Here is a 24406-nt window from a genome sequence, read left to right as displayed (position 1 = left end):
GCTTGCTCTCCTCATTTCGCTTCGAATATCGAATCATCGTGACTTATGTGATGGTTGTATTGACATGGAAGTTCATTATCCGAGGAACTTTCATTGAGGTTACCTCTTAGGGCTAATTAGGTGAGGAGAAGCTCGCATAAAGTAATTAAATACAAGCGAGCTCGAGGCGGTGAAAGCTCTGAATGTGGATATCTCCACTCCACAGGCCATTGGTACATCTAGTAAACGTACTTGAAGTACTTGTTCTCTAGGTCCGTCTCGTCCAACAATCCTCTTTCCCAAGCCTCCCTCTCGTTTGAAGCCTCGTGCAAGTCCCGGCGGGACTTATTTCTGCACCAGAGCAGCACCCAGATGGCCACAAGGGAGAATATCTGAACCGCAACACAGAAGAACATCATTCCAACGCCAAGCGGGTACAAGGGCGCTTGATCAGTCTTGAAGAAGAACGGCCCAACGAAGTTGCCAAGGCAATACCCAATCAGGAGCATAGCGTTTGTGGTAATCTTCTTCGTATGGCCGGCTGTATTGGCGGTGGCGACCGACATGCTGAGTGTCCAGGTTGCAGTGTATGAAAACGAGATCCACAGGCATGCCAAGCGGCCGTAGGGTACGTCTTCTGGGATAAGTCGAAGGCCCAAAATGCCCGCGAGGAATGGGATGAGTGCAAGCAGCATTATGAGGATACGGCAGTTGGAGAACCGCGTTGCAAAGTAGCTAGCATAGAGTTAGTGATCCAGCCATTAGAGATGAAGTTACTGCGTACGTACCAAGCTAGAGGGCAGACAATAAGTTGGACTGCGCCAGAAGGCATCTGATGAAGAGTGGTTTGGAGGGTACTGAAGCCGGCACCCTTGATGATAAGGCCTTGGAACTTGGGCAGGTTAGCTTTGTGTGTGTCCCGCGGACTAATCCATACTTACAGCAGACAGACCTCCATTCGGAGAGTTGCTCGTGACTGCAAATAGGAACAGCAGCCAAGTTTTGAGATCTAGCATTGCCTCCATAAACTGCTTCATTTTGAAGTTGCGGTTCTCGATACCAGTTCCATTATCTTTGACGCGCCCCACCACAAGCGCCCTTTGCTTTTCTGTTAGGAACTTGGCGCGGGTCGGAGCATCAGGGAGGGTAAGCCACAGAATAAGGCCCCAAGCGGCGGTTATCGATCCCCAAATGATAAACATGAGTCTCCAAGCAGCCAGTGAAGATTGGATGTGGCCAATTCCAAAGCTAGCAATGCCCGCAATGACGTAGCCGAACCCAGCGGATCCAATCCAGATCCCCATTCGCAAAGGTTGCTCCGAGCGGGTATAGTACATGCTGAACAAGAGCATGGTTCCTGGGTTGATGGAGGCCTCGAAGACACCAAGCAGGGTTCGAACGGCAGCGAGGCTAGCGAAATTTTCCACGGCGCCATGGCATATCAGAACGATGCCCCAGAGGACAACCTATAACTCGCTTGGTCAACAAAGTCCATGGAGTAGTTCGGCTGACTTACAGTGCCGGACATGAACCGATTAATCGGCAGCCGCTGCAACATGAGGTTGGTGGGGAACTCCCAAATCATGTAACCTAGATAGAAAATAGCACCAGTCCACGAGTACTCCGTTCCTTTAAGGCCGAGGTCTTCTCGGAGACCAAAAACGGCGGCGTAGCTGAGAGTGTTCTTGTCGATCGACTGCAAAGCGTATGTCAGGCAAAGGAGCGGCATCAGTCGGAGGTCGAGTTTCCATCTCAAGGCACGGGCTTCCTCTTCACTGATCTCCTCATCATCACCAACGCGGTAAAGATTCAGGGCTTCGGAAGTTGAAATGTCGTTGAAAACGCCATCCTTGAGAGAGCCTGGCTTCGAAGGAGGGTCCATGGGTCCTTTTTCTTCTGACATGATGGATATGTCTTTGAGCCACTGCGTGTAAAAATGCAAGAATATTCAAGGATAGCCCAAATAGCTCAATTCGATTCAGCAAAGACTTTCACGGCTTTATATGCGTCATCTCTATCTCAGGGATGCCGTGTCCCTCCTATCATAGGAACTGAGCATATCTATTCCGCGGGGAATAGGACCCACTGCCCCATTCAAAAGGCTACACTCGCTTGATATCAGCGGATTCACTTCCCTATCCGGATGAAGCTACTTATCGTCAACGAGGATCATGCCGTTTCGTTTCCATCACGTCGTGCCGGATACCATTAAGCAGAGGCTTATCTATCCCGCGGATAACATCAGTTCAGGCCCACTCATCCACTGTTACACTCCGCGGGAAACCGGCATCCCGTGGGAAGTCATGATAACGACTGAGTCGTGCACAGAGCGAATCGTTATTTATATCCGCGTTGTTCTCGGTGGAGATTAACGATTTTATTTGCCCCTCAAGTTCAAGCGCTCTACCCCAGCCGCGGCAACCTCTCTCACAATGGGTTCTAATCATCCTTATCACGCACTTAACATTGATGAGCGTGTCAAGAGAGTCATATCGCAAACTCCGCTAATCGATGGCCATAACGACCTACCACAGCAGCCGAGGGCTTGTTTCCATGGGAAGATTCATAACAATGAGAAGTTTGACCTAGAAAAGGGGTTTGAGCGTGGGATGACAGATATTCCCCGGCTCAAGCAAGGTAAGTAAGACGAATGACTGGGACAGAACCTCCAATTTGGATATACAACTAAACTAACGTGAACAGGTGCTGTTGGTGGACAATTCTGGTCCGTTTGCGTCCCCTGCCTTCGCTCTGCCGAGAACTTTACTACGCCAGAGTACTCGGACATGGCTCGCGATGCAATTGAACAAATTGACTTGACACTCCGTCTTGTTGAATCATACCCGGAGACGTTTCAACTCGTGAGCGAACCGCATGAGGTGAAGCAGATTTATGCATCGGGAAAGATTGCGTGCTCGATCGGAATCGAGGGATTGCACATGGCAGGAAATAGCATCGGAATTATTCGCGCCTTTTACAGGCTGGGAGTAAGATACGTAAGTTTTCACAGCGTAATTTTGATGGACCATATACTAATTGATGCAGTGCACATTGACGCACGTTTGTAACAATGCCTTTGCAGACAGCTCGACCTCTAAAGTTGGGCCGGTGCATGGGGGTTTATCACAATTGGGAAGGGCTGCAGTAGTGGAAATGAACAGAATAGGTATGTTCTCCTCTTCTCGCCATTCTTTTGGTACTTACACTGGCGACAAGGCATGATTATCGACGTTTCGCATGTCTCTGAGGACTGTGCCAGACAAGTACTCAACTTGTCTCGCGCTCCGGTCATGTTCTCCCACTCAAACGCCAAGGGCGTGTTTGATTGCGCGAGAAATGTCCCCGATGATATTTTGGACATGGTCCCTGCAAATGGGGGAATCGTCATGGTCACCTTTGTTCCTGAGCACGTCGCAAAGCGGCGCAAAGAGGCAAGGATGGACATGGTGGTAGACCACCTCTTCTACGTGGCCAACCGCATCGGATGGGACCATGTCGGGCTTGGTTCTGACTTTGATGGAATCGCAAGTGTGATTCCCGGGCTAGAAGACGTCAAGTGTTATCCACACTTATTGAAAGCCATTTTGGATCGCGGGGCTACCGAAGACCAGCTGGCGAAGGTCATCGGGGAGAATATTTTGAGGGTTTGGGGCGGGGTTGTCAAGACGCGCGATCAAATGAAGATGGAGGGAGTTTTGCCCGTGGAGGACGTATTCAAGGATCGGAAATGGTGGAGATATGATGGCTATTATCAGATGGAGGATCCTGATCCAGAAGATAAGTTGGGACTGGATTGGTATGGAGTGCCGCCCCCAGATGAGGGTTTGTATCTTTCAGATTAGGGGCGTCTTCGAGGGAAAGCCTTCCGCAGTATATACTTAAATGTGTCGGGAGACGTGAAAGGGGCCGCTAATGCAATGTACATTCTCCAATGTTACACCATAGTGCTGTTTTGTATGATTCTTCAATGGAGTTTGCAATCCGCAAAATGCAAGCTAATTGTTAGCAAGGAGAGTCACGATCACCGAAAGCACATGAGCCAACAACACTAGGATTCTTTTTAGGCATGACCTCCCCTCGCAATGCATCACTGACAAAACATGCCATTTCCCAATCTCCTGATCCACCTTGGACACATGTGAATCGGGTTTGCCTAACTCTGCAGACTGAATCATCCACTATCGTGCCATTAAACCCATCGGCCGAGCACAACTCCACAAGCCGGACTACCCTAGAGCTTTCCAGGCCAAACTGCCGCTTCGGGCCTGTTTGCAAGACCGGACCTTAAGACGCCGCAATAAGATTGTCAGTCCAGGCCCAATCTCCACAAGCCTAACTTTGAATTCGCATGATAATCCCTGGTTCTGACATCAACCGTTCTAACAGCTCCAATCGTAGCGTCACAGTCGACTCGTACCCCGCGTGTCCGCTCGGTAGATCTTCCCCAAATGCAACTGGCCCGGCCATTGGATAAATGCAAATTGTCCACCAATATGCAGTGCTGCTGTAGGTACCAGGGCCCGGGATCATCGGGATCTCTTCCGAAATGATTTTATGAGCAAGATTGACCGTACGTTCCGTCGAGGTAATATAAGGTGGCGGCAAGCGGGAGTCGGCGAATTCCCACGATAATCGCAGTCGCGGCAATTGAGTCCCACGAGGTCAATCAGAGAGCTGGTCACGATGAAGCTGTCAACTGCGATATACACAGCCTTGTCGGTGGCTGCCTGCCATGGACGCAGCATCGTTAGTCGTGGAGGACGACCATTCGACATCCTCCAAGCGCCCGACAAGAGGGAGCTTCTTCAAGATATCGTCACTTGGGACGAGCATTCCCTATTCATCAATGGCGAGCGAGCCACGATTTTCTCTGCCGAAATCCACCCGTTTCGCCTGCCTGTACCATCCCTGTACCTCGATCTGTTCCAGAAGGTCAAGGCGATGGGCTTCAACATGGTGTCTTTCTACATTGATTGGGCGCTGTTGGAGGGGAAACCAGGCGACTTCCGATCTGAGGGAATCTTCGACATAGAACCGTTTATCGAAGCTGCGCAGGAAGCTGGCATCTATCTCTTGCCTCGACCTGGTCCATACATTAACGCCGAAGTCTCTGGCGGAGGATTCCCTGGATGGCTACAGAGAGTCAAAGGAACACTGCGAACCAGCGCTGCGGATTATTTGAGCGCTACTGACAAGTACGTCATGGATGCCGCCATGTGGAGTATTGATCTGACATTTACAGCTACATGGAGCACATCTGCTCCATCATCGCCAAGGCCCAAATCACCAACGGGGGGCCTGTAATCTTGTTCCAGCCGGAGAACGAGTACAGCGCTGCTGTGGGAGTCAAATTCCCGGATCAAGATTATTTGAAATATGTGAATGACCAAGCGAGGAATGCAGGAATCGTCGTGCCCTTGATCAACAACGATGCATGGCAAGGCAAGACTGGCGCACCCGGAACGGGAATCGGTGCAGTGGACATTTATGTGAGTTCCAGGAACCTAACATGTGAGCCCGACTAACCTGACAAGGGCCACGACGGATATCCTGTTGGATTTGATTGTGTAAGTTTTCCAGAATCATCACTCATTTGACTCTACTGACGAGACAGGGCAACCCCGATCAATGGCCCTCAAACGGTCTCCCAACAACCTGGCACAGCGAGCATTTGGCGGCCAGCCCAAACACCCCGTACTCAATTATTGAGGTAAAGTCTGGAAAATGCTTTGAGATGGTTAGCTGGCTCACGTGAAACATAGTTCCAAGGAGGCGCATTTGATCCCCCAGGTGGTTGGGGATTTGATCAATGCGCTGCGCTCACGAACCATGAGTTTGCTCGCGTGTTTTACAAGAATAACCTGGCGGCCGGAGTGACAATTTTCAACATCTACATGGTATGCACTCTGACCTCAGCTTGAAAACACCTCTCTGACAGTATAGACATTTGGAGGAACTAACTGGGGAAACCTGGGCCACTGCGATGGCTACACGTCGTATGACTATGGCGCTGTGAGTTGGGACAACCATTCAAGTAACTGGGACCGGCTAACAAACCTAGGCGATCAAAGAGGATAGATCAATTACTCGGGAAAAGTACGCTGAGATGAAGTTGCAAGGCCACTTCCTGAGGGTATCACCAGGATACGCAGCATCTACGCCCGGCACCCTGTCAACGTCACAGTACAGCACCAACGGAGATATTGCGATCACCCCTCTCACTACTGAAGACGGCGAGGCATTTTTCGTTGCACGGCATGCCGATTATACCAGAACTGACTCGACATCTTACACGCTCAAACTCCCAACGTCGGCTGGGACGCTCACAGTTCCACAGCTGGGAGGATCACTCTCCTTGCACGGCAGAGACTCCAAGATCCATCTTGCTGACTATCCAGTTGGCGACTATAATCTTTTGTACTCGACCGCTGAAGTCTTCACATGGAAGAAGGTTAGTGACAAGACTATCCTTGTTCTTTATGGTGGCCCCGATGAACTTCACGAAGTCGCTGTGAAGAAGACCTCCAAGTTTAAGCTGGTCGAAGGAGGCGGGGTGAAGTTCAGTGTCAAGAAGAATGTTTGTATATTCCAGTGGACTACTTCTTCAACTCGAAGAGTTGTTCAAACGGATTCTCTGTTCATTTACCTGCTAGGTGAGTTTAAGTATTTCCAGACATTCTACCAAGCCGCTGACACTGGCTAGATCGTAACACGGCCTACAACTACTGGGTTCCCGACCTACCAGGAGACGGTGATCACCCCGCTTTTGGAACCTCGATCATGAACCCAGAATCAGTGATTATCAATGGCGGATACCTTGTTCGATCCGTCTCAGTCAAGGGCTCGACGCTCTCGGTCCAAGCAGATTTCAACAGCTCAACGACTTTGGAGATTATTGGTGTCCCGGAAAAGGTCTCTCGGCTCAATATCAACGGCAAGGCACTTCAGTACAAGAAGTCAAAACTTGGAAACTGGATAACCAAGCCAGATGTCGCCATCCCGACCATCCAGGTCCCAGACCTCAAGTCCCTCGACTGGCACTACGTCGACTCGCTTCCTGAGATCAATAGTAAATATGACGACTCGAAATGGACTGTGGCCGACCACACCACCAGCAACAATACCCGTGTGCCTCTTCAAAACTCCGTCTCACTTTATGGTTCAGACTACGGTTTCCATGCTGGCGCTCTCATTTACCGGGGACATTTTACGGCTGACGGCACCGAGTCCCAGCTTAAACTATGGACTCAGGGTGGCCGAGCCTATGCCAGCTCCGTTTGGCTCGACGGCAAATTCCTCGGCTCTTTCAATGGATACGATGCTACCGGCAACTATAACTCGACCTATACTCTGCCGAAACTTGTCAAGGGCAAGCGCTACGTCTTGACCATCATCGTTGACAACACGGGACTCAACGGCAACTGGACCCCAGGATATGACGAGCAGAAGAGCCCTCGCGGCATACTCGACTGGGTTATTATGTCACCCTCAGGAGGCACAACGCCCATCACGACATGGAAATTCACAGGGAATCTTGGTGGTGAAGACTACATCGACAAGTTCCGAGGGCCTTTAAATGAGGGTGGATTCTTCTTCGAGCGCCAGGGATATCACCTGCCCTCGCCGCCGCTTCGCTCATTCTCGAGTGGCTCGCCGTTTAAGGGCATAAGCAAACCCGGTGTGGCTTTTTACACGTCGAAATTACACCTTGACTACCCTGCTGAGAACTTTGACATCCCGCTTTCCTTCACTTTCACGAATAGCACTGGCGAGACAGGTGCCTACCGTGCTCTGCTCTTTGTCAATGGCTTCCAGTTTGGCCGCTATGTCAGCAACATCGGCCCCCAGACCGTGTTCCCTGTCCCCGAGGGAGTGCTCAACTACCGTGGAGATAACTGGCTTGGAATTGCGTTGTGGGCACTGGGGGATGGTGGTGCCAAGTTGCCTGGGTTCTCACTTACGGCGGGTGCACCGGTACGGACTGGTCGGCAAGCAGTGAAGGTTGTACAAGGACCTCAGTACAGCCGGCGGCAGGGAGCATACTAGATTATTTGCCAGTTGCCTCGTGAGTCGTCACGGAGTAAGGACGGTCAATGGGAGAGTCAATATCACGCTTTCGCTCCCCCAATCACGCAATGTTACTGCCAGTGATGACATCCTGGATTTCCCAGAGTCTTGGTGTCGAATGTTCACGCCACTTGCTGGTGAATGGCACGGAACAAAGCCGGGAATAAAACCAGAACTTTGGCAAGTGTAAGCGCAACCGCAAGTAAATGAGCTAACCCGTCGAACCACGCCACTAGCGTTTCTTGGAAAGCCCCAGCCATGACAAGTGTAAGCAAGCGCAAGCGTAACCGTGATCTTGTGAGGGAAAACGGCTGGGAAAATGGCTGGAAAGCGATCCAGGTGCTTGTGTGCTGGCTGCGTGAATGCCTTAAACCCCACGACCCCAAACGTGGTTTTACCATCGAGAGCCCAGATTTTGTAGACTTCGTTGGTAATTTTAACCCAATTGTTTGGATGCGTGCCGCCATCTATTCCTTTCCGCAATTGTTATGGAAGTTTTATTTTGTAGGCCCTATAGATAGTTTTCGTTCTGTGTCACAATTAGACTACAAACCCCATTTTATTGGGGTGCCTTTTACGTCACTACCTGATGAGCGGTCGAACGAAGGAAATAGATGGCAGGAGCAGACTATCGGGGTTTGGCATAATCCTTAAACTTATTGACTCTTAAAGAAATAGGTACTTCCTATGTGATCACTCCTTAGGCGGCTGTTTCCTTTGCCCAGGACATTTTCCCGCAGTGTACCTCCGGGAACATCGTAGTCGTTCCAGTAGATTCCTCGTCTCTGCAACTCAGGGACAAGTAGCTCGACAATATCCTTCCAAGATTGCGGCTGCAACACGGGAGATAAGTTGAAGCCGTCAACATCAGCTTCTCTGACCCACTTCTCCATACCGTCTGCGACCGTCTGTGGGCTTCCGACAAGTACGGCCCCGTTACCACCAATCGACAACTCCTCCGCAGCCCGTCGCGGGGTCCATTTTCCCGTGCCTTGCTCCTCATTGAAGAGATTGCTAAAAGCTGATTGAATAATAGCAGATGATTTGCTATCTTCAGGCTTGATCTCTTCGTCAAGGTCATATTTACTGAGGTCAATGCCTGTAAACGCGCTGAATATGACGAGACCGCCCTCGATGGACTGGTACTTCTTGATGTCGGCCAGTTTCCTCTGGGCATCCTCGTCTGTCTCTCCCAAGATCGGCGTCAGACACTGGAAGAACTTCAAGGTCTGAGGATCGCGGCCTAAGTCAGCCGCCAACTGTCGGATTTTTGCAACCTTTGGGGCCAAGGTGCCTGGGACGTGCCCGGCTATAAAGATAGCTTCGGCATGTTTCGCTGCGAAGGCTGAGCCAGCACTACTCGAGAGATTAGGAGTGTATTGTAAAAATACTCCACAGCGATGGCACTTACGTGGATGTCCCGGCTTGAAAGAGGAACGGCGTCCTTTGAGGACTTGGATCAACTATGAATGGGCTTTCCAGTTTGTGATATTTGCCCTCGTGCTTGATAGTCCGGACCTTGGACGGATCGATATACGTCTCCGACTCCTTGTCCTTGACCAGTGCGTCATCGGCAATGGATGACTCCCAAAGTCTACTTTGCGTTAGGAGTAAATCCACAACAGAATTGGTGTTGGGCACTCACTGATAGAGAAGTCCTAGGAGCTCATCGGCTGCCTCATAACGCTCATCGTGAGGGACAATGTCAGTCAACCCCATCGCCAGAGCGCTAGCCTTATTCCAAGATGTCACAATGTTCCACCCAATGCGGCCTTTCGTGAAGTGATCTAGAGTCGAGAAGCGGCGTGCCAGTAAGAATGGTCTTTCGTAGCTTGTCGATGCGGTGACGCCGAAACCCAGTGACTTCGTCACGGAAGCCATGGCTGAGATGGGCTGGCTTCAGTGTTCAGTAGTATGTTCTCATCAAAGACCAACACCGTGTAAAACTTACAACGAAAGGGTCCGTGACAGGAAACTCAGAGCCTATCTTGATGGCAGGATCCCGACTTCCTTTGTACACATCAAAGCCTCCCACCGTGTCAGCCAGGAAATAGGAAAGAAATTTTCCCTTCTCTAGTAGCTTTGCCGTCTCCAGCCAGTAGTCGAGATCACGTTTATCTGCCGAGTGGTCGATAGGGTTCCGCCATTGTCCGGGGCTGGTATGACCGACCGTACAGGCGTCAAAGGCATTGAGATAGATTCTCTTCTTGGGCTTCGTGTCGGTATCTGACATGGTGAATCTGCGAGTGGTGGGTTGTTGTGATCCCTTTCTTCAGTCTGGCGGCGCAACAACGATGTTCTCTCTAGCCTTTCCTACTCATTCCTTAGCTTGAACAAGGGTCGTCTTCCTCCTTAGTATTATCAAGCTTAGCATGCGATGTCGGCTATTGAACCTGTATTTCCGTTCTAGCTCCATCACGCCATCAATTCGCCTAAGTCGCTTATCCCTACACTCCACATCAATATGGATGCATGTGATCTATGCCCTTGATAGTAGCGCTTCGCATTTCCCCATTAGGCAGATTCGCAATTGGACCCTTGAGTTGCATCTTGTCCTTATCTCAATACCTCGACGGAAAAACACAGTAGCATGGCCTCTAGCTCCCAGGTTTGGTTTTGATGAGAAGACTCGGTGTTGTTTTAGGGGATGCTTGTATTGTCTTGTATCACATCAACTTTGTGACGCGTAATTCTGACCGAAAATGCCAAGCAGTCCGGCCCTTGGTGAAGGGTCCGCATCTATGAATGACATTGGAGTGACAAACATTGCTATAGCCCATCTCACCAAGTATCTCTGACCTAATGCCCTCGATAAATTCGTGATACAACGCTAGACCCGAAGTACTTTGTCCTCGCCCGACCTGCATGTATATCATCCAGACTCCCGGGACGAGGCTGAAAATACGGCACAAACCTTGGATCCGTTGCACTTTCATTGGTCTCGGGCTTTTTGATATTACTCAATATGACCTCCCAAGGGGTGTCGGACGTTTCCGACTCAAAGGGCAACGATATCGTACCTGTCGCGGTTGATGTCCGCAGTGCGGACCAGGAGGAGCATCGGCAACGAATCTTGGGCCTCACGCTGCCTCGCTACTTTAACAAAGATGAAGACCGCCGGTTGGTTCGCAAACTTGACACCTTCCTCATGTGCGTACCCTTTTCTAGGGAGTTCTATAACGCGAGAGAACTATCTAATTTCTCAACAGGTCCTATACTGCGCTGTCATGCTTCATGCAGACACTAGACAACACGAACATCGGGTACGGCCCGTAATCTCGGAGTATGCTTAAAGAAACAATCCTGACCAAGTTTAGCAACGCATATGTGTCTGGTATGCAGGAAGATGTAGGTCGTAGAAGCCGCCAAAAATCCCATCCCTACTAATCGATCTCCCAGCTTTCGCTTTTTGGTAACGAGCTCAATTATTTCTCGACCACTTTCAACTGCGGCATCATCGCTGGAGCAGGTTCTTAGAGGCCCCCATCTTCCATGTTTCTTCCGCTAAATTAATCCAGTACCGCTTATGTTACTCTCGACACGTGTGCGGCCGTCGATACTTATGCCGAGTTGCGAACTTGCCTGGACGTTTCTAGTCATGGGAATCGCCGGTGCCAAGAACGCCGAGACGGTGAGTTCTGCAGGCTGTCGTTGTTACCCACTATAAGTTGACAGTCTGTGGTAGGTGTATGGCTTGCGCTTCGCCATTGGTTTCTTCCAGGGAATTGCTTTTCCCGGTTTCGCTGCTCTTTTAGGAGCGTGGTACACACCGTCGGAGCTCGGCAAGCGGATGGCTTTGTATGAAGTCTCTGCCAGGGTTGCTGGCATGTTCTCGGGTTATATCCAGGCGGGCCTCTATACCAATATGAACGGTAAAGGCTTGGCCAGCTGGAGGTGAGTGAACAACCCCATTTCTCAGTTCTTCTAATATGATCATTGACAATGACTTCTAGATGGCTCTTCATCTTCGACGGCATAATTTCCTTTCCCATTGCAATTTGGGGCTACTACGCTCTTCCAGATCAGCCAAGAGATACAAGGGCGAAGTGGCTCAAGACCTCCGTAAGGGCCGCGTTGAAATGGCTACAGGTGTCTTATTTAGCTAACGCTGTAATATAGGAAGTCGAATTAGCAATCGAAAGAATGGATCGGGTCGGACGTAGGCCTGTGCAAAAGATTACTTGGGCACGCTTCAAAGGAATCTGGACAACCTGGCATGTCTACCTCTTCGTTACGTGTTACTTGTAGGTTCGCCAAGTGCTGTTTGTGATGTGAAATAACTCACCAATTCATCTAGTCTATACGGCGCTTTCTCCTGGGGAGACGGCTACTTCAACCTCTGGCTCCAGTACCTGGGAAAATACACCGTTCCGCAGATCAACAACATCCCGACAGCTGGGCAGGGTGCGGCTCTGGTGAATTCAATCATCAGCGGCATCATTTCAGACTGGCTGCAGAACCGCCCCGTTGTCATTGTTGCAAACATGTTGATTTGTCTTGCAGGGAATGCGTTCGTCTCTGTGTGGAAGGCTCCCGAGTGGCTTAAGTTCACTGGATACATCTTCATCACTGCCGGACTGCCTGCGCAGTCCTTGACAATTGCCTGGTTGAACGAGGTCTGTCAGGGTAATGGAACACTGCGCGGGCTAATTGTATCGCTCGGAAATACCATGGTTTATGCCATCAACGCCTGGGCCCTGGTACTTCTTTTCCCTGCTGTGGATGGTATGTATAATTTTAAACCTAGAATTTTAAGGGTTTTAAACGCATAGAGATTGCTAACATGTTGGTAGCGCCTCATTACAAATTTGGGTACCAGGTATGCGCAGCCATAATTGGCCTCGCGATTCTCACTGTGTTTGTCATTCTGTTCCAGATTAGACGAGATCTGTAAGTTCATTTTCCAATCTACTATGTGACAAGTCTGACAAGTTTCTTCAAGCAACCATGGCAAGGCGGTACGGAATGATGAAGGTTTACTGGAGTTCAAAGCGTGGACGGCCGAGGCTATTGAAACCCGAGCTGAGGGTGAGAATCTGAGGGTCTAAGCGAGTGGAAACAAGTCGTCTTCTCGTTCGTAAAGAAGCTCTTCCATCGATCTTATCTTTTGAGATGGACTTGCCAACATCTTTCATTCTTCGCGGACCTGCAAACCAACATCTTAGAGCGTAGCAACACACAGTCCGCGTTTTAACTGCACCGGCCCGTTACAAAATATGCATCTCTTATATACGCAACTATCAGCGCCTCCTTTTGGAGTGCGCCTTGCACTTTTGGTCTGATCAGTTAGCGGAATAAAATTTCATAGGAGCTGTCGCAAAATCTAACTTCTGTCTGCTCCCTCAAGGTGAGCAAGTTGCCGGCACAAGGTCAAAAAAACCACAGTTTTATCCGCAATTCAAGCATTTTCTACCCAATGCTACCACAATGACCAAATGTCAAGTTTTTTTACTGGGAGCTGTCGGAAATACCGCTACGGCAAAAGGGAATGGTGACTCCTCTTGCCGGTAGTGCCATTACAGTCCATACTCCATCTGACAGGAGCCACCATAACCTGATCGCTTTCCGACCTAATTACAAAGCAGCCGATGCCGGAGCTTCTCTGGTAGATACGCCATGGATCGGAAAGATGACACCATCTGAACTATTTACATATCTCGGATAAATGATCCATGTCGCCTTAGCAGACCCACAATATACCACGTTTTCCATGTATAAGCTATCATTAGCCCTGCAGAAACCGACACATCGGGGCCGAAACCAAAGTGATGCTCTCCTTTCACATACCAGGATGCCGGTCGTTATTGGAGTAGACGTTGGTAGGTACCTCGGAAGCACTTGTGTGAGGAGCAATTGACAAACTGGTTTCCTCAGGTGGCACCAACACAGATGCCGTGGCTATTGACCTTGCCTTGAGCCAGACGAAGCCAGTCGAAAGCATTCTCAGCTCTGCAAAGATTCCGACAACCTTTGACGTTAGTCATGGCATTAACGAAGCTCTCAATAGCGTGATAGGGTCTCTCTCTCAGAATGCTAGAGACGATATCGTAGCCGTCAATATCGGTACTACAGCAGGTTTTCTCCGCCCAAATAGAAATAAAACAGCATCATTGACTTGATTCCGTCTCTAGCACTTCATCAACGCCGTCATAGAAAAGGACTCTAGGAAGCTAGCCAAACTTGCTGTCCTGCGTCTCAGCGGGCCATATGGTGCTGAAGTACCTCCTTTTGCCGGTCTGCCCGACGACCTGAGGCAAATCGTTGAGGGCTTTAGTGCATCTCTACCAGGTGGCCTTGAGAGTGAGATTACTTCGACGAAGTCATTTCCATCACAGCTTGCTAATGCCACACACTCTGCCCAGTTGATGGTCGAGTCATCACACCCCTCGATGAAGGTGCAGTGAGAGAAACAGCCGAGGAGATTCGCGCAGCTGGTATCAAGGACATCGCAGTCATTGGAGTATACTCCCCGATTGACTCTGTGCATCGCCAGGAAGACCGCGTCGCTGAAATCCTTCACTCTGTCCTGGGTGAAGGTATCAACGTTACTCTTTCGCATAATGTGGCAGGAATCGGCTTCATCGAGAGAGAGAATGCCACCATCCTCAATGCGACCATCCTACCATTTGCTCGCAAGACGATCCGCCAGTTTCAGCGTTCCATCAGAGATTTGAAGCTCTCAGCAAACCTGTAAGTTCAACTTCAATGTCCAGTCATTGAGCATCGTTAACTAGAGTACTAGTTTTCTTACCAAGAATGATGGTACTCTCATCAATGCAGAAGATGCATCAAGCCTACCAGTATCTACCTTCCTATCCGGGCCAACGAACTCGTTGACGGGTGCTGTCTTCCTTGCCAATATCCAAGACCGTCTCAACCAAGGCGCTCTTGTTCTCGACATTGGCGGAACAACATCTGATGTCTGCGCAGTAGAGCCGTCGGGTCTTCCACGCCCAGCGGCCGCATTCTCTCATCTCGCAGGAGTAAGGACCAACTTTTCCGTCTCCAATCTGCGCAGCATCGGTGTTGGAGGAGGTTCAATTGTTCAGTTGAGCGACCTAGGAGATGCGGTAACTGTCGGACCTCAATCTGTGGGCAAAGAGCTGACTACCAGGTCTCGGGCTTTTGGAGGCCAGAATCTGACTACGACCGACATCCTTGTCGCGGGTGGACTAAAAGGCATAGGCGACAAGTCGCTAGTGTCTGATATTTCACCCTCGGATGTTGGCCGAGTGAAAGAGCACATAAATCGTCTTTTGGAAAGGGTTATTGACGAAATGAAAACGACCGAAACTGAAGTCCCGGTTATCCTGGTCGGAGGTGGCAGCATCCTCTGCTCAGAGAGACTCAAGGGCGTATCAGACATCCTACGACCACCTTTCGCACATGTTGCCAACGCAGTTGGTGCCGCCATGGCCAGGGTATCAGGTTTGGCAGATACTATTGTCAACGTTGTCGATCAGGACGCGGAAAAACAAGCTGTCAGTCAGGTCCGAGAACAAGCTATCCTTGAAGCTCGCCGGAACGGAGCAGAAACCCCAGAAGTCGTCGAGGAGACCATCTTGCCGGTTCTTTATACCAGCACGAGGTCGCTACATATAATTATACGAGCTGTTGGTAAACTTTCAACCACTGGGTTCAAGCCTCGACATGGCATGGCAAAATCCCTTCATGAAGAAGATGACCACGACTATGAGAACTCAGCAAGGACGACTGAGATAGCAAACACATCACCTCCAAGTGCCGGTGCTATTGACACGTCTCCAGCGTCTATCGACACTTATCGCCCAAAGATCACCAACAACCGGTGGATTCTCTCTCAAATCGACCTCGACTTTATTGCGGAAGGCTGTGCCATCCTCGGGTGCGGCGGAGGAGGAGATATCTACGCAAGTCACCTCAGTGTCAAAAAGCTCTTTTCCGCTGGCAGAACAGTCGAAGTCATCTCGCCAGAGGAATTGCCTGACGCAGGTTTCATTCCAGCCGTCGCTGTAATGGGTTCTCCGAGTACTTTCTCAGAGCGACTACCCTCGGGAGAAGAATTGAAGAACTCGATCAACGCAGTGTTAAAGTCCCAGAGTCTGGGCATCGACGATCTAACAGCAGTCATGAGTCTTGAAATTGGAGGCTCCAACGGAATGAGAGGAATACAAGCTGCGCTCTGGACGGGCAAGCCCCTTGTTGACGCCGACCTGATGGGTCGAGCGTATCCTAACCTGTGGCAAGTGACGCCCAATAACGCGGGTATTTTGCTTGCGCCTGCAGCTGCCTCGGATGGTAAGGGAAACACAATCGTCCAGACCCAGGCGAGTTCGAACAGAGACATTGAGGATATGCTGCGAGCTGTGTGTGTCCAGATGGGACAAGCAGCGGGAATATCTCTTGGTGCACTCACCGGTCGTCAGGTGAAGAAGGTGGCCGCCCAGTTCTCGATCTCGCTTGCTTGGCGCCTCGGTCGAGCTGTACAACTAGCGAGATCGAACAAACGAGATATTGTAGCCAGTATTCTTGACACGCATCCTGGTAAAAAGATCGTTACTGGAAAGATCACCAGCGTGACACGCCATGTCCGTGGTGCCTTTACCGAAGGATCAGCAACTATTGTACCCTTCAACGATGCAGAGTCTAGCTCTTCTGCAGCAAAAGATATCAGGATCATATTTCAGAACGAAAACATTCACGTGTTTCGGGTCGAGGGCCAGGTCACGCTGAGCAGTGTACCGGATCTCATCTGCCTGCTTGATGCTGAGGATGGCAGAGCATTAGGCACCCAGGATTATCGATACGGGCTACGGGTTCATGTTGTAGTCTTGGCTGGGAGCCCGCAATGGAAACAAGGAGAAGGCCTTAAGAACGGCGGTCCAAAAGCCTTTGGGTGAGTTTGCACTCTTTTTACATACACCTATACGTGACAAGCACTAATACGGCGATTTTAGGCTCGACATTGAGTATATCCCTATCGCAGAATCCAAAACAGCCACTTCTGTCTTCGTAGACTATAGTACTTAGATTGTTCACACCTGGAGTAATTTCAGAAGTCTACTCTGATTATTTATGGATCATCTGCCCAAGATACGTCTACTTCCATGCTACTCTTCCGGCTGTGCGCGGTTTGTCCAGATACCATCATACTGCCACCCTGGTTTCCACCCCAGTCTAGACTTTCACGTGCTTAGGTGAGGGTTTGAGGTATATCTGCCCATTCGACGGGCTGGTTGTCCTTCCAGTAACTTGAACTGTCTTTCAGCAAAGCTGGATGAGCTACTTCTACACGAAAACAAAACTCCAGCTGGTGTCATGCAAAAAGGTGTGGAAAAGGCAGCCGACAAGAGCCATTCAATACAAACATGGCTAACCCGGCTTTTAGATCCACATGGGCGGAGAATGACCGCAGAACTGGAACAACTTGGGGCCTCTCAAGCCGGAGCCCCATCACCTGGAAGTTTCGTCTCACAATACCAGTGATATTGGATGGGTATAGTTAGACTTGTCCTCCTTGTATTGCCGTGAAATATATCATTCACGTAATTTAATCCAGTATGGTTGACCTAGAATCTGAACCAGTTATGTCATTCACTATTTGGTGTTCTTTAATTCACGCACGAATGGACGATTTACCTAAAACAGAATATGTACGGCATATTGTTAAGAGGTCAAAGATGTGTGTATTGTCATGACTATCATGAGGTAGCTAGGCGAGGGAATTGGAGCCTGTATGAGGTCCCGGCTGTCTCGGGCCGTAGGCGGCCGGGGGCATCCTTCAACAGATATGTCTGCCAAAATTAGAGACAACGATGCGCAATCGAAACGACCATCTTTTGTCTAGTACATGGTACCCTGAGCTTCGATCTTTCCGAAAGATGTATCATATACCACTTCCCGCGTCATTTTATCAGGCATGCTGGCAAATGGAGCATCATTAAGCGCTGTCGACGGGCTGGACGATGCGGCTTTCTCAAATGACGAAGAAACGGTGCGAAGCCGATATCTCAACCGCAAGAAATTATCGACGAGGTGGAATTAGGCTACTGCAAGCGTAAGGTGGTTCTCACCTTGGACCAAAGCGGATTAAAGCCGAAGCCACCGAGTCAAGACGGCGTGTATTGTCTCGGCCTCCAGATACGGCAAAACTAGCCCCAGGGAAAGAACGCGGTGGCTGTTGCTCGAGATATTGCGAAAAGGGAAGGCAAGGGTTGGTGGATTTGACCATCAGCCTCAGCGCGACGCATGGGACTGGGAATGACACAGAGAATAGGCAGGAAATGGTCATAGAAAGTGTGTAAACGGTTGAGTGGTGGGAGCGGTTTCTGTTTGGAAGACAAATTGGCCGAAATGCCCTCCTCAGCCTAGACGGTACTAATAACTTGTACCAGTAAAATTGACTCTCCTGGCCAGAACCAACCTATTTCGAGGTATTTATTTATCTAATGAATTTGCCTCTGACGGCCCAACACAGGGCTAATCTGTAGTCAGCCTCATCGATGGCGGTATGGGTGGCCTGGTGGCGCGGAGCCGACTCTGATGGGCTTTCTAGGAGGCTTTCTGTATCTGGGTTAATCTGACCCCGTATCATTCGTTCCTCGGCTGTAAAGTGCATTTCATGCATGCATATCGCGCCATTTGAAAGTCCACGAAAGGAATTCTAACTGTATAATGTCTTGGGGCTGTGTAGTGGCGAAGCGACACCCTGCAGGCGCCTCTTTCGGCTATGTTCAGCTGCTGCAACCACTCCGCCTTGGACAATAATAGGGCCAATTCCCAGGTACAGGCCCTCATATAGATCGATTCCTCCACTTCTTCACTCATTGTCATTCCCATGCTCTTCCCACCCGGCAGTTCGGTCCATTGCTTCCGGACCCCGTCGCTGTCCCGCAAAGATGGCTCTGCCAATCTTCAAACACAAACCTATTGATCTAGCGAGCGATGCTATCAGGCTTGTTCGTATATTCAAGGGCTACTCTAAAGAGTCGATTAGTTGCGAGGTGTTTGAGACATGGCTCCACGAAATTGAAGGTGTCCCCTACGAAGCATTGTCCTACGCTTGGGGTGGCAAACGGAAGTCGGCAGAAATCGTCGTCAATGGATGCACCACAAAAGTCACCGAAAATTTGTTCACGGCATTGAAGCATCTAAGATTAGAACATCGAGATCGGGTTATGTGGATTGATGCTATTTGCATTGACCAGGGCAACAGCAAAGAGCAGGGTCATCAAGTTGGTCAAATGAGGGCCATTTACAGCAAAGCCGAGGAGGTCATCATCTGGCTAGGTCCAAGCAGTGACAACATTGACCTCCTTATGGGCTTAATGAATCGGGTGCACAGCAATGCAATGGTTGCAACTCAGAGTTGGGCAGAGTCGCCAGAGCGCTGGCAGGTTGGCTGGCCAATTTTGCAACATCGCCTACGCGGAATCCACCACACTGAGATAGACACCCGCGTGGGCGATGCTTTTCAGGAACTCTTCCAAAAGCCCTGGTTTCTACGAGTATGGGTCATACAAGAAGTTGCGAGCGCTCGAGCCGCGTCTATCATGTGTGGTTCGAACACAATCTCCACGCGAACGTTCACACAAATCCCGCCCTTGTTGGGGATGGAAACGAGCGCTCATACCCAAGCTGTGTTGGATGTTATGCCCGGGTATTTGAGGAAAAGTACCTGGTGGAGTCACAAGCAAGACCTCGCCACACTGCTCCAGAAGTTTCAGCACAGTAAAGCAGGTGACCCGCGCGACAAAATATACGCCTTGTTGGGAATCTCATCGGATGCCTGCAGCAATGAAATTTTTCGGCCGAACTATGAGAGAAATTCAAACCAGGTGGCTCGAGATACGATGAGACTTTTATTGTTTGGGACCCAAACGATCGCAATGGGCGAAACCGACGATCGAGAATGCCAGTTGCCAGCTTGGACAGTACATAAGCTTCTTGAACATGTAGCCTCATTGGCATACGACGTTCTGGTTTGGGCGATAAAAGGACGCGTTGCTGAGACTATCCGTCAACTTTTAGAATCCAGGAAGCTTGAAGTGGACAGGAGTTTCTTGGCTTCTGCAACACTCCTCTGCTACATAACAGACCGTGGACGGCATGCAGAATTCATCCGAGCTGTTCTAGCAGGCGAAGATGTCTACGAAGACTTGCACCACTACTCCACCGAATCATCAAATGAAAGGCGAGATGCAATAGTTCAGCTGATTCAAGAAGTCAAAGGCATCGATGTGAACCTAGGTCAACTCCTCGCTAAGGCAGCAAATATGATGGATCATACAATGACGGAATTGCTGCTGACACACAAAAACATCGACGCAAACCTAGGCCAACCCCTCGTCGAAGCAACAAAAACGGGTTATTACTCGACAGCGAAATTACTGCTAGCACACAAAAATATCGACGTGAACCTGGGCCAACCCCTCGTCGCAGCAACAAAAGGAGAGGATAATATAATTATGAAATTGCTGCTGGGACACAAAGACATCGACGTAAACCTGGGCCAGCCCCTTGCCGAAGCAGCAAGCCAGGGAGATGATACAAAAGTTGGATTGCTGCTGGCACACAAGAATATTGACGCAACCCTGGGCCAACCCCTCACCAGAGCAGCAGCGAAGAATTTTGATTCAACAGTGAAATTGCTACTGTCAGACAGCAATACTGACCTGGACCTCGATTCACCGCTCTCCATCGCAGCAGAAATGGGACACTACATTATAGTCAGACGACTTCTGGCACATGACAATGCTCATACGACCGAATTATGGGATTGTGTAGCAATCGTCATGGTGTTACTCTCACACAAGGACGTCGATACTATAGTACAGGACATATTCGACGGCCCAACAAAACTCGTTTCAAAAAGCTTGGTCAACATGCTTCGCAACATTAGTGCCGACGTGGATACTCGGGATGAGACTGGCCGAACACTCCTATCCAAAGTTGCAGAGAGCGGCAGCCGTCTGACGACCACTCTTTTGCTTAAAAAAGGCGCCAATGTGCACTCTCGGGATGACGGCGGCCGGACTTCGCTGTCATGGGTAGCAAGCAATAGAAATGATAGCGGCAATCGAGTGATTCAGTGTCTGCTTGAGGAGCATGCTGACATAGAGTCTCGAGATAACAACGGCCGAACACCATTATCGTGGGCGGCGGGCGAAGGGCGAAGTCAAGTCGTTCAATGCCTGATCAAGAAGGGTGCTAACCTAGACTGTCGGGATGATTCGGGCAGAACGCCTCTGACTTGGGCGCGTTTAGGGAACCACAGTGGAGTGTTGTCTCATTTGTTGACCCGAAAACTATTGGTTAAATTAGGAGTGATATAGGCCGACGAGAGCTAACAATAGGGAGGAATTTGGGATGGTAGCTAAACTGGGAAACAGGCCCCCCAGGTCACGATGCAAATTGTACATACCTATACAGCTTTATTAATATACCATACTTCCTTGACAATAATTTTCACCCATCTCAAGACATTAATCTCAGGAAAACGAATACCCATCCGTGCAAATGCCCAAAAGCAGTTAACAATGCCTGTGCTAGATCCACACCAGCCTCGGCTTTTCAAAACTCCGGCACAACCCTCAACAGAGTTAACAATTGTTCGAAATGACTTTACATGGATCTCATACCTTGAGATGACGTCTCCACTCAGAAAACTAGGTCCAGGGTAGGCGAGAAAGTTGTGTTGCGCCGGCAATAAGGCGGGTACGGATATAGATGCCCGGACAGAGTATGTGATGATAAACCCCGCGAGGTGAGGAGGCACCAGGAAAAGAATATTGACCTGTCAAGCTTCACGGGCAGTGCAATTCAATACCTCTATTCATATAAGACTTACCTTACAGGCGGTTGCGTTCCTGTTCCTAACAGGAGAATCGTGGCGATTGTTGCCGACGAGACTGACTGGTATACGATTAATTGCAAGGAATATTGCCCTCTCCACTTCCATACAGGTTCTTCTAGGATATGAGACTATTCTGCGTCAAGAGTCTAGCATCCCGCAGCGCTACACACAAACCACGCAACCATGGCAAGCGATGATGAAGCTACCTGCGAAGTCTGTGCAACCATTCTTGAAATCTACGGGGCCGAGTTCGAGGAATGGGATGACGAGGTACTAGGAGAGGTCTCGGCTGTCCTCGATGGCGACTGTCCCCATACCGACTCCATTCGACGTGCCGCCAACTTTGACAGGCCGGTCTCAGACTATCCCGACCGTCTCTTGGCCATTAAGAAAGAATCCAACCAGACTGCCGCTCGACTAGGCCTCGCCGAAGTCACTCCAGAGGGAGACATTGTGTTTGACAATGTTTCTACGACGCCCATGGAGCTCGTATTCCGCAATGACCAGCCATTTCATCCTGGGCGTGGCATCTTGCCAGACCCACACTGGATTGATTTGAATACCGTCCTTGGCTGGGCTTCAAGATGTGAACGTGAGCATGGGGCCAAATGCAACGAGCCACGTTGGTTCAAAGGAGTTGAGGCAGTCGATCCCGAATGGCTCGTTGATGTCGTTCAAGGCTGCGTGGTCTCATCTCCAGCCAAGGGAACAAAATACACAGCCTTATCATACACCTGGGGACAATGTCGTTATCGCAAGAATACAGAAGATATGCTGAAGGAGTTGCAGCAACCGGGCATACTGAGCACCGGGGAATTTGCATCACAGCTTCCGCCAACAATTCGCAACACGATGGATCTTGTCAGAAGCCTGGGGCAGAGGTACATCTGGATCGACGCCCTCTGTATAATACAGGACGACTTGGAGAGTCTCACGCAAAATCTGAACCAGATGCAGTTGATCTACGCGAACGCCACGTTTTGCATCATGGGAGCCACTGGATCGGGGGCTGACTTTGGCCTCCGAGGGCTCAAGGGAGTCTCCCATCCAAGAGATCTCGAGCTTCGCATCTACGAGCTGGCCGACGGAGACAAACTTGCAGCCGGATCCTTGTCACTTGACCCATCTTCAGGAACGAAGCATTCCTACTTCCAGCGATCCTGGACTTTTCAAGAGTGGCTATTCTCCCGACGGCGCATCGTGTTCAACCACGGTCCCCTGATGTGGCAGTGCCAGTGTGCTCAGTGGTACGAACACCTCGAGATTAATCCACTGGCTGATGATAAATGGACATCACTCGCACAAGAGAAATTCGGCCCGTCTCCGAGTGTCTGGAACTTGATGCCAACGGTTTCGGCGTTCAATACTAAGGCTCTCACTCTTGCCGACGATGCCCCGAAAGCGTTTGCAGGAATCCAAGCCATGCTTCACAGAGTTCATCCTGGAGGAGTCTTGTTCGGGCTCTGTGAATTCTTCTTTGATATCTTCTTGGCCTGGTCTTCTCTCTATGCCGATATTGAACGAAGGTCCACACGTGATCCAGGTACAGGCCAACAAAATGGACTTCCGAGTTGGTCATGGATCGGCTGGCAAGGAGACATATCATTTCCCTATGACGCCGAGTTTCGATCCATACAACCATGGCACTATCATGAGCAAAAGGTTGGATTTCGACAGCCAATCACCCAGTGGTTCACCATGGGATCTCCTCAAGCAACTAGTAGGCGGAAAATCAGGTCGCAGTGGCACAAGTATAAGACGAACGCCTCGAATGGCGCACAATCGGAGACACTGGAAGGGTGGAACAAAAGGCCTTATGATCAGCACCGCCAAGTCCAGGGTTTCAAAGCGCCAGGAAGCGAGCCGGAATACGTCTATGCTCACATATCAGACCCCGTCCAAGAGTTTAAATACCAGGTACCCGTACTCCAATGGGCGGCGAATATTACGCTGAGCGAGCAAACACAATATCTTTTCTGCGAGACAAGTCGCGTGCGCGTGGAAATCACCCAAGATAACATCATCTCGGGTGTCCAAGACTACGATCGACGCGTTCAGATCAAACACAAAAATACCGCCGTGATTTCTCTTACGATGCCTAGTTTAAGACTTGCTGAAGAGTTCCTGGCTCAGAGTAGAGGAACGACTCTTGAACTCGTTGCATTTGCTAAAGGCTGGTCGACTTGGCTCGGTGACGATGTATTACGAGAGGTAGATACGACTGAGCAGCATGGTTAGTTATCTAAGCTCCATGGAATCAATACTCTCAATTCAATAAAGCTGACATTTCATAGATAAAAAGAGCTATTTGAGGACTCCTGGTATGAATGCACTGGATTGCTACTTTGTTCTCTTGGTAGAGACGGTCAATGGTATATCATATCGGCGAGCAAATGGAGAGGCTCTGGAAAGCTGGTGGGATTATGGTAAGGGATCTCAGCTTGCTCAAGTAATATTAGGCTAGCCTGCTAGGCTATCAAGACTAGAATATCTCAAATCGATTTGTCTGAAGGAGATAGCATTGCT

General features: G+C 49.9%; 10 protein-coding genes across 10 annotated transcripts; 7 read left to right on the top strand and 3 right to left on the bottom strand.

Moving 5' to 3' along the window:
* Window positions 1-218: 218 nt before the first annotated feature.
* On the bottom strand, window positions 219-1861 carry BGZ61DRAFT_348639 (major facilitator superfamily transporter; the record flags this gene model as incomplete). Its single annotated transcript, XM_046240078.1, has 4 exons — window positions 219-714; window positions 768-871; window positions 921-1445; window positions 1496-1861. 4 exons carry the CDS (start codon window positions 1859-1861, stop codon window positions 219-221), a joined length of 1491 nt encoding a protein of 496 aa, XP_046106313.1.
* Window positions 1862-2411: 550 nt separating this feature from the next.
* Window positions 2412-3821, top strand: BGZ61DRAFT_348663 (membrane dipeptidase-domain-containing protein; the record flags this gene model as incomplete). Its single annotated transcript, XM_046240079.1, has 4 exons — window positions 2412-2616; window positions 2683-2975; window positions 3025-3145; window positions 3196-3821. 4 exons carry the CDS (start codon window positions 2412-2414, stop codon window positions 3819-3821), a joined length of 1245 nt encoding a protein of 414 aa, XP_046106312.1.
* An 841-nt stretch (window positions 3822-4662) lies between these two features.
* Window positions 4663-8025, top strand: BGZ61DRAFT_505408 (glycoside hydrolase superfamily; the record flags this gene model as incomplete). The annotated part of the gene is made up of 8 exons (XM_046251833.1): window positions 4663-5174; window positions 5222-5468; window positions 5514-5546; window positions 5594-5689; window positions 5742-5876; window positions 5923-5991; window positions 6041-6632; window positions 6683-8025. The coding sequence occupies 8 exons, from the start codon at window positions 4663-4665 to the stop codon at window positions 8023-8025; spliced, it is 3027 nt and encodes a 1008-aa protein (XP_046106311.1).
* Window positions 8026-8702: 677 nt separating this feature from the next.
* BGZ61DRAFT_574657 (luciferase-like domain-containing protein) lies at window positions 8703-10279 on the bottom strand (the record flags this gene model as incomplete). The annotated part of the gene is made up of 4 exons (XM_046256165.1): window positions 8703-9402; window positions 9458-9640; window positions 9692-9939; window positions 9998-10279. The coding sequence occupies 4 exons, from the start codon at window positions 10277-10279 to the stop codon at window positions 8703-8705; spliced, it is 1413 nt and encodes a 470-aa protein (XP_046106310.1).
* Window positions 10280-11011: 732 nt separating this feature from the next.
* BGZ61DRAFT_349163 (putative allantoate permease) lies at window positions 11012-13094 on the top strand (the record flags this gene model as incomplete). Its single annotated transcript, XM_046240122.1, has 11 exons — window positions 11012-11196; window positions 11256-11309; window positions 11364-11394; window positions 11446-11515; window positions 11565-11677; window positions 11732-11940; window positions 12000-12108; window positions 12166-12290; window positions 12344-12771; window positions 12840-12936; window positions 12989-13094. 11 exons carry the CDS (start codon window positions 11012-11014, stop codon window positions 13092-13094), a joined length of 1527 nt encoding a protein of 508 aa, XP_046106309.1.
* A 743-nt stretch (window positions 13095-13837) lies between these two features.
* BGZ61DRAFT_574650 (uncharacterized protein) lies at window positions 13838-16925 on the top strand (the record flags this gene model as incomplete). Its single annotated transcript, XM_046256164.1, has 5 exons — window positions 13838-13865; window positions 13921-14117; window positions 14178-14346; window positions 14409-14736; window positions 14789-16925. The coding sequence occupies 5 exons, from the start codon at window positions 13838-13840 to the stop codon at window positions 16923-16925; spliced, it is 2859 nt and encodes a 952-aa protein (XP_046106308.1).
* A 766-nt stretch (window positions 16926-17691) lies between these two features.
* On the bottom strand, window positions 17692-18396 carry BGZ61DRAFT_449346 (uncharacterized protein). The gene has a single exon (XM_046245602.1). The coding sequence runs from the start codon at window positions 18314-18316 to the stop codon at window positions 18095-18097; it is 222 nt and encodes a 73-aa protein (XP_046106307.1). The 5' UTR covers window positions 18317-18396; the 3' UTR covers window positions 17692-18094.
* A 485-nt stretch (window positions 18397-18881) lies between these two features.
* On the top strand, window positions 18882-19889 carry BGZ61DRAFT_388120 (heterokaryon incompatibility protein-domain-containing protein; the record flags this gene model as incomplete). The annotated part of the gene is made up of 1 exon (XM_046242777.1): window positions 18882-19889. A coding segment is annotated over exon 1 (966 nt), but the record flags the coding sequence as incomplete, so codon positions are not given.
* Window positions 19890-20957: 1068 nt separating this feature from the next.
* On the top strand, window positions 20958-21323 carry BGZ61DRAFT_309967 (ankyrin repeat-containing domain protein; the record flags this gene model as incomplete). Its single annotated transcript, XM_046238797.1, has 1 exon — window positions 20958-21323. A coding segment is annotated over one exon (366 nt), but the record flags the coding sequence as incomplete, so codon positions are not given.
* A 540-nt stretch (window positions 21324-21863) lies between these two features.
* BGZ61DRAFT_388116 (heterokaryon incompatibility protein-domain-containing protein) lies at window positions 21864-24366 on the top strand. Its single transcript, XM_046242776.1, has 2 exons — window positions 21864-24113; window positions 24175-24366. Exons 1-2 carry the CDS (start codon window positions 22064-22066, stop codon window positions 24342-24344), a joined length of 2220 nt encoding a protein of 739 aa, XP_046106304.1. The 5' UTR covers window positions 21864-22063; the 3' UTR covers window positions 24345-24366.
* The last annotated feature ends 40 nt before the right edge of the window (window positions 24367-24406 follow it).

The sequence above is a fragment of the Ilyonectria robusta genome (genome assembly GCF_021365365.1).
Source record: "Ilyonectria robusta strain PMI_751 chromosome Unknown BGZ61scaffold_7, whole genome shotgun sequence".
Classification (NCBI taxonomy): Eukaryota; Fungi; Ascomycota; class Sordariomycetes; order Hypocreales; family Nectriaceae; genus Ilyonectria; species Ilyonectria robusta.
Note: the sequence above shows the minus strand (reverse complement) of the source record. Positions and strands in the feature narration are given on the sequence as shown.

Excerpts from the sequence above, each read along its gene's own strand:
- BGZ61DRAFT_449346 (XM_046245602.1), bottom strand. The coding sequence starts at position 18,316 with ATGACCATTTCCTGCCTATTCTCTGTGTCATTCCCAGTCCCATGCGTC.
- BGZ61DRAFT_388116 (XM_046242776.1), top strand. The coding sequence starts at position 22,064 with ATGGCAAGCGATGATGAAGCTACCTGCGAAGTCTGTGCAACCATTCTT. Across the intron at positions 24,114-24,174 it reads AGATACGACTGAGCAGCATG|ATAAAAAGAGCTATTTGAGG; the intron begins GTTAGTTATCTA and ends GACATTTCATAG.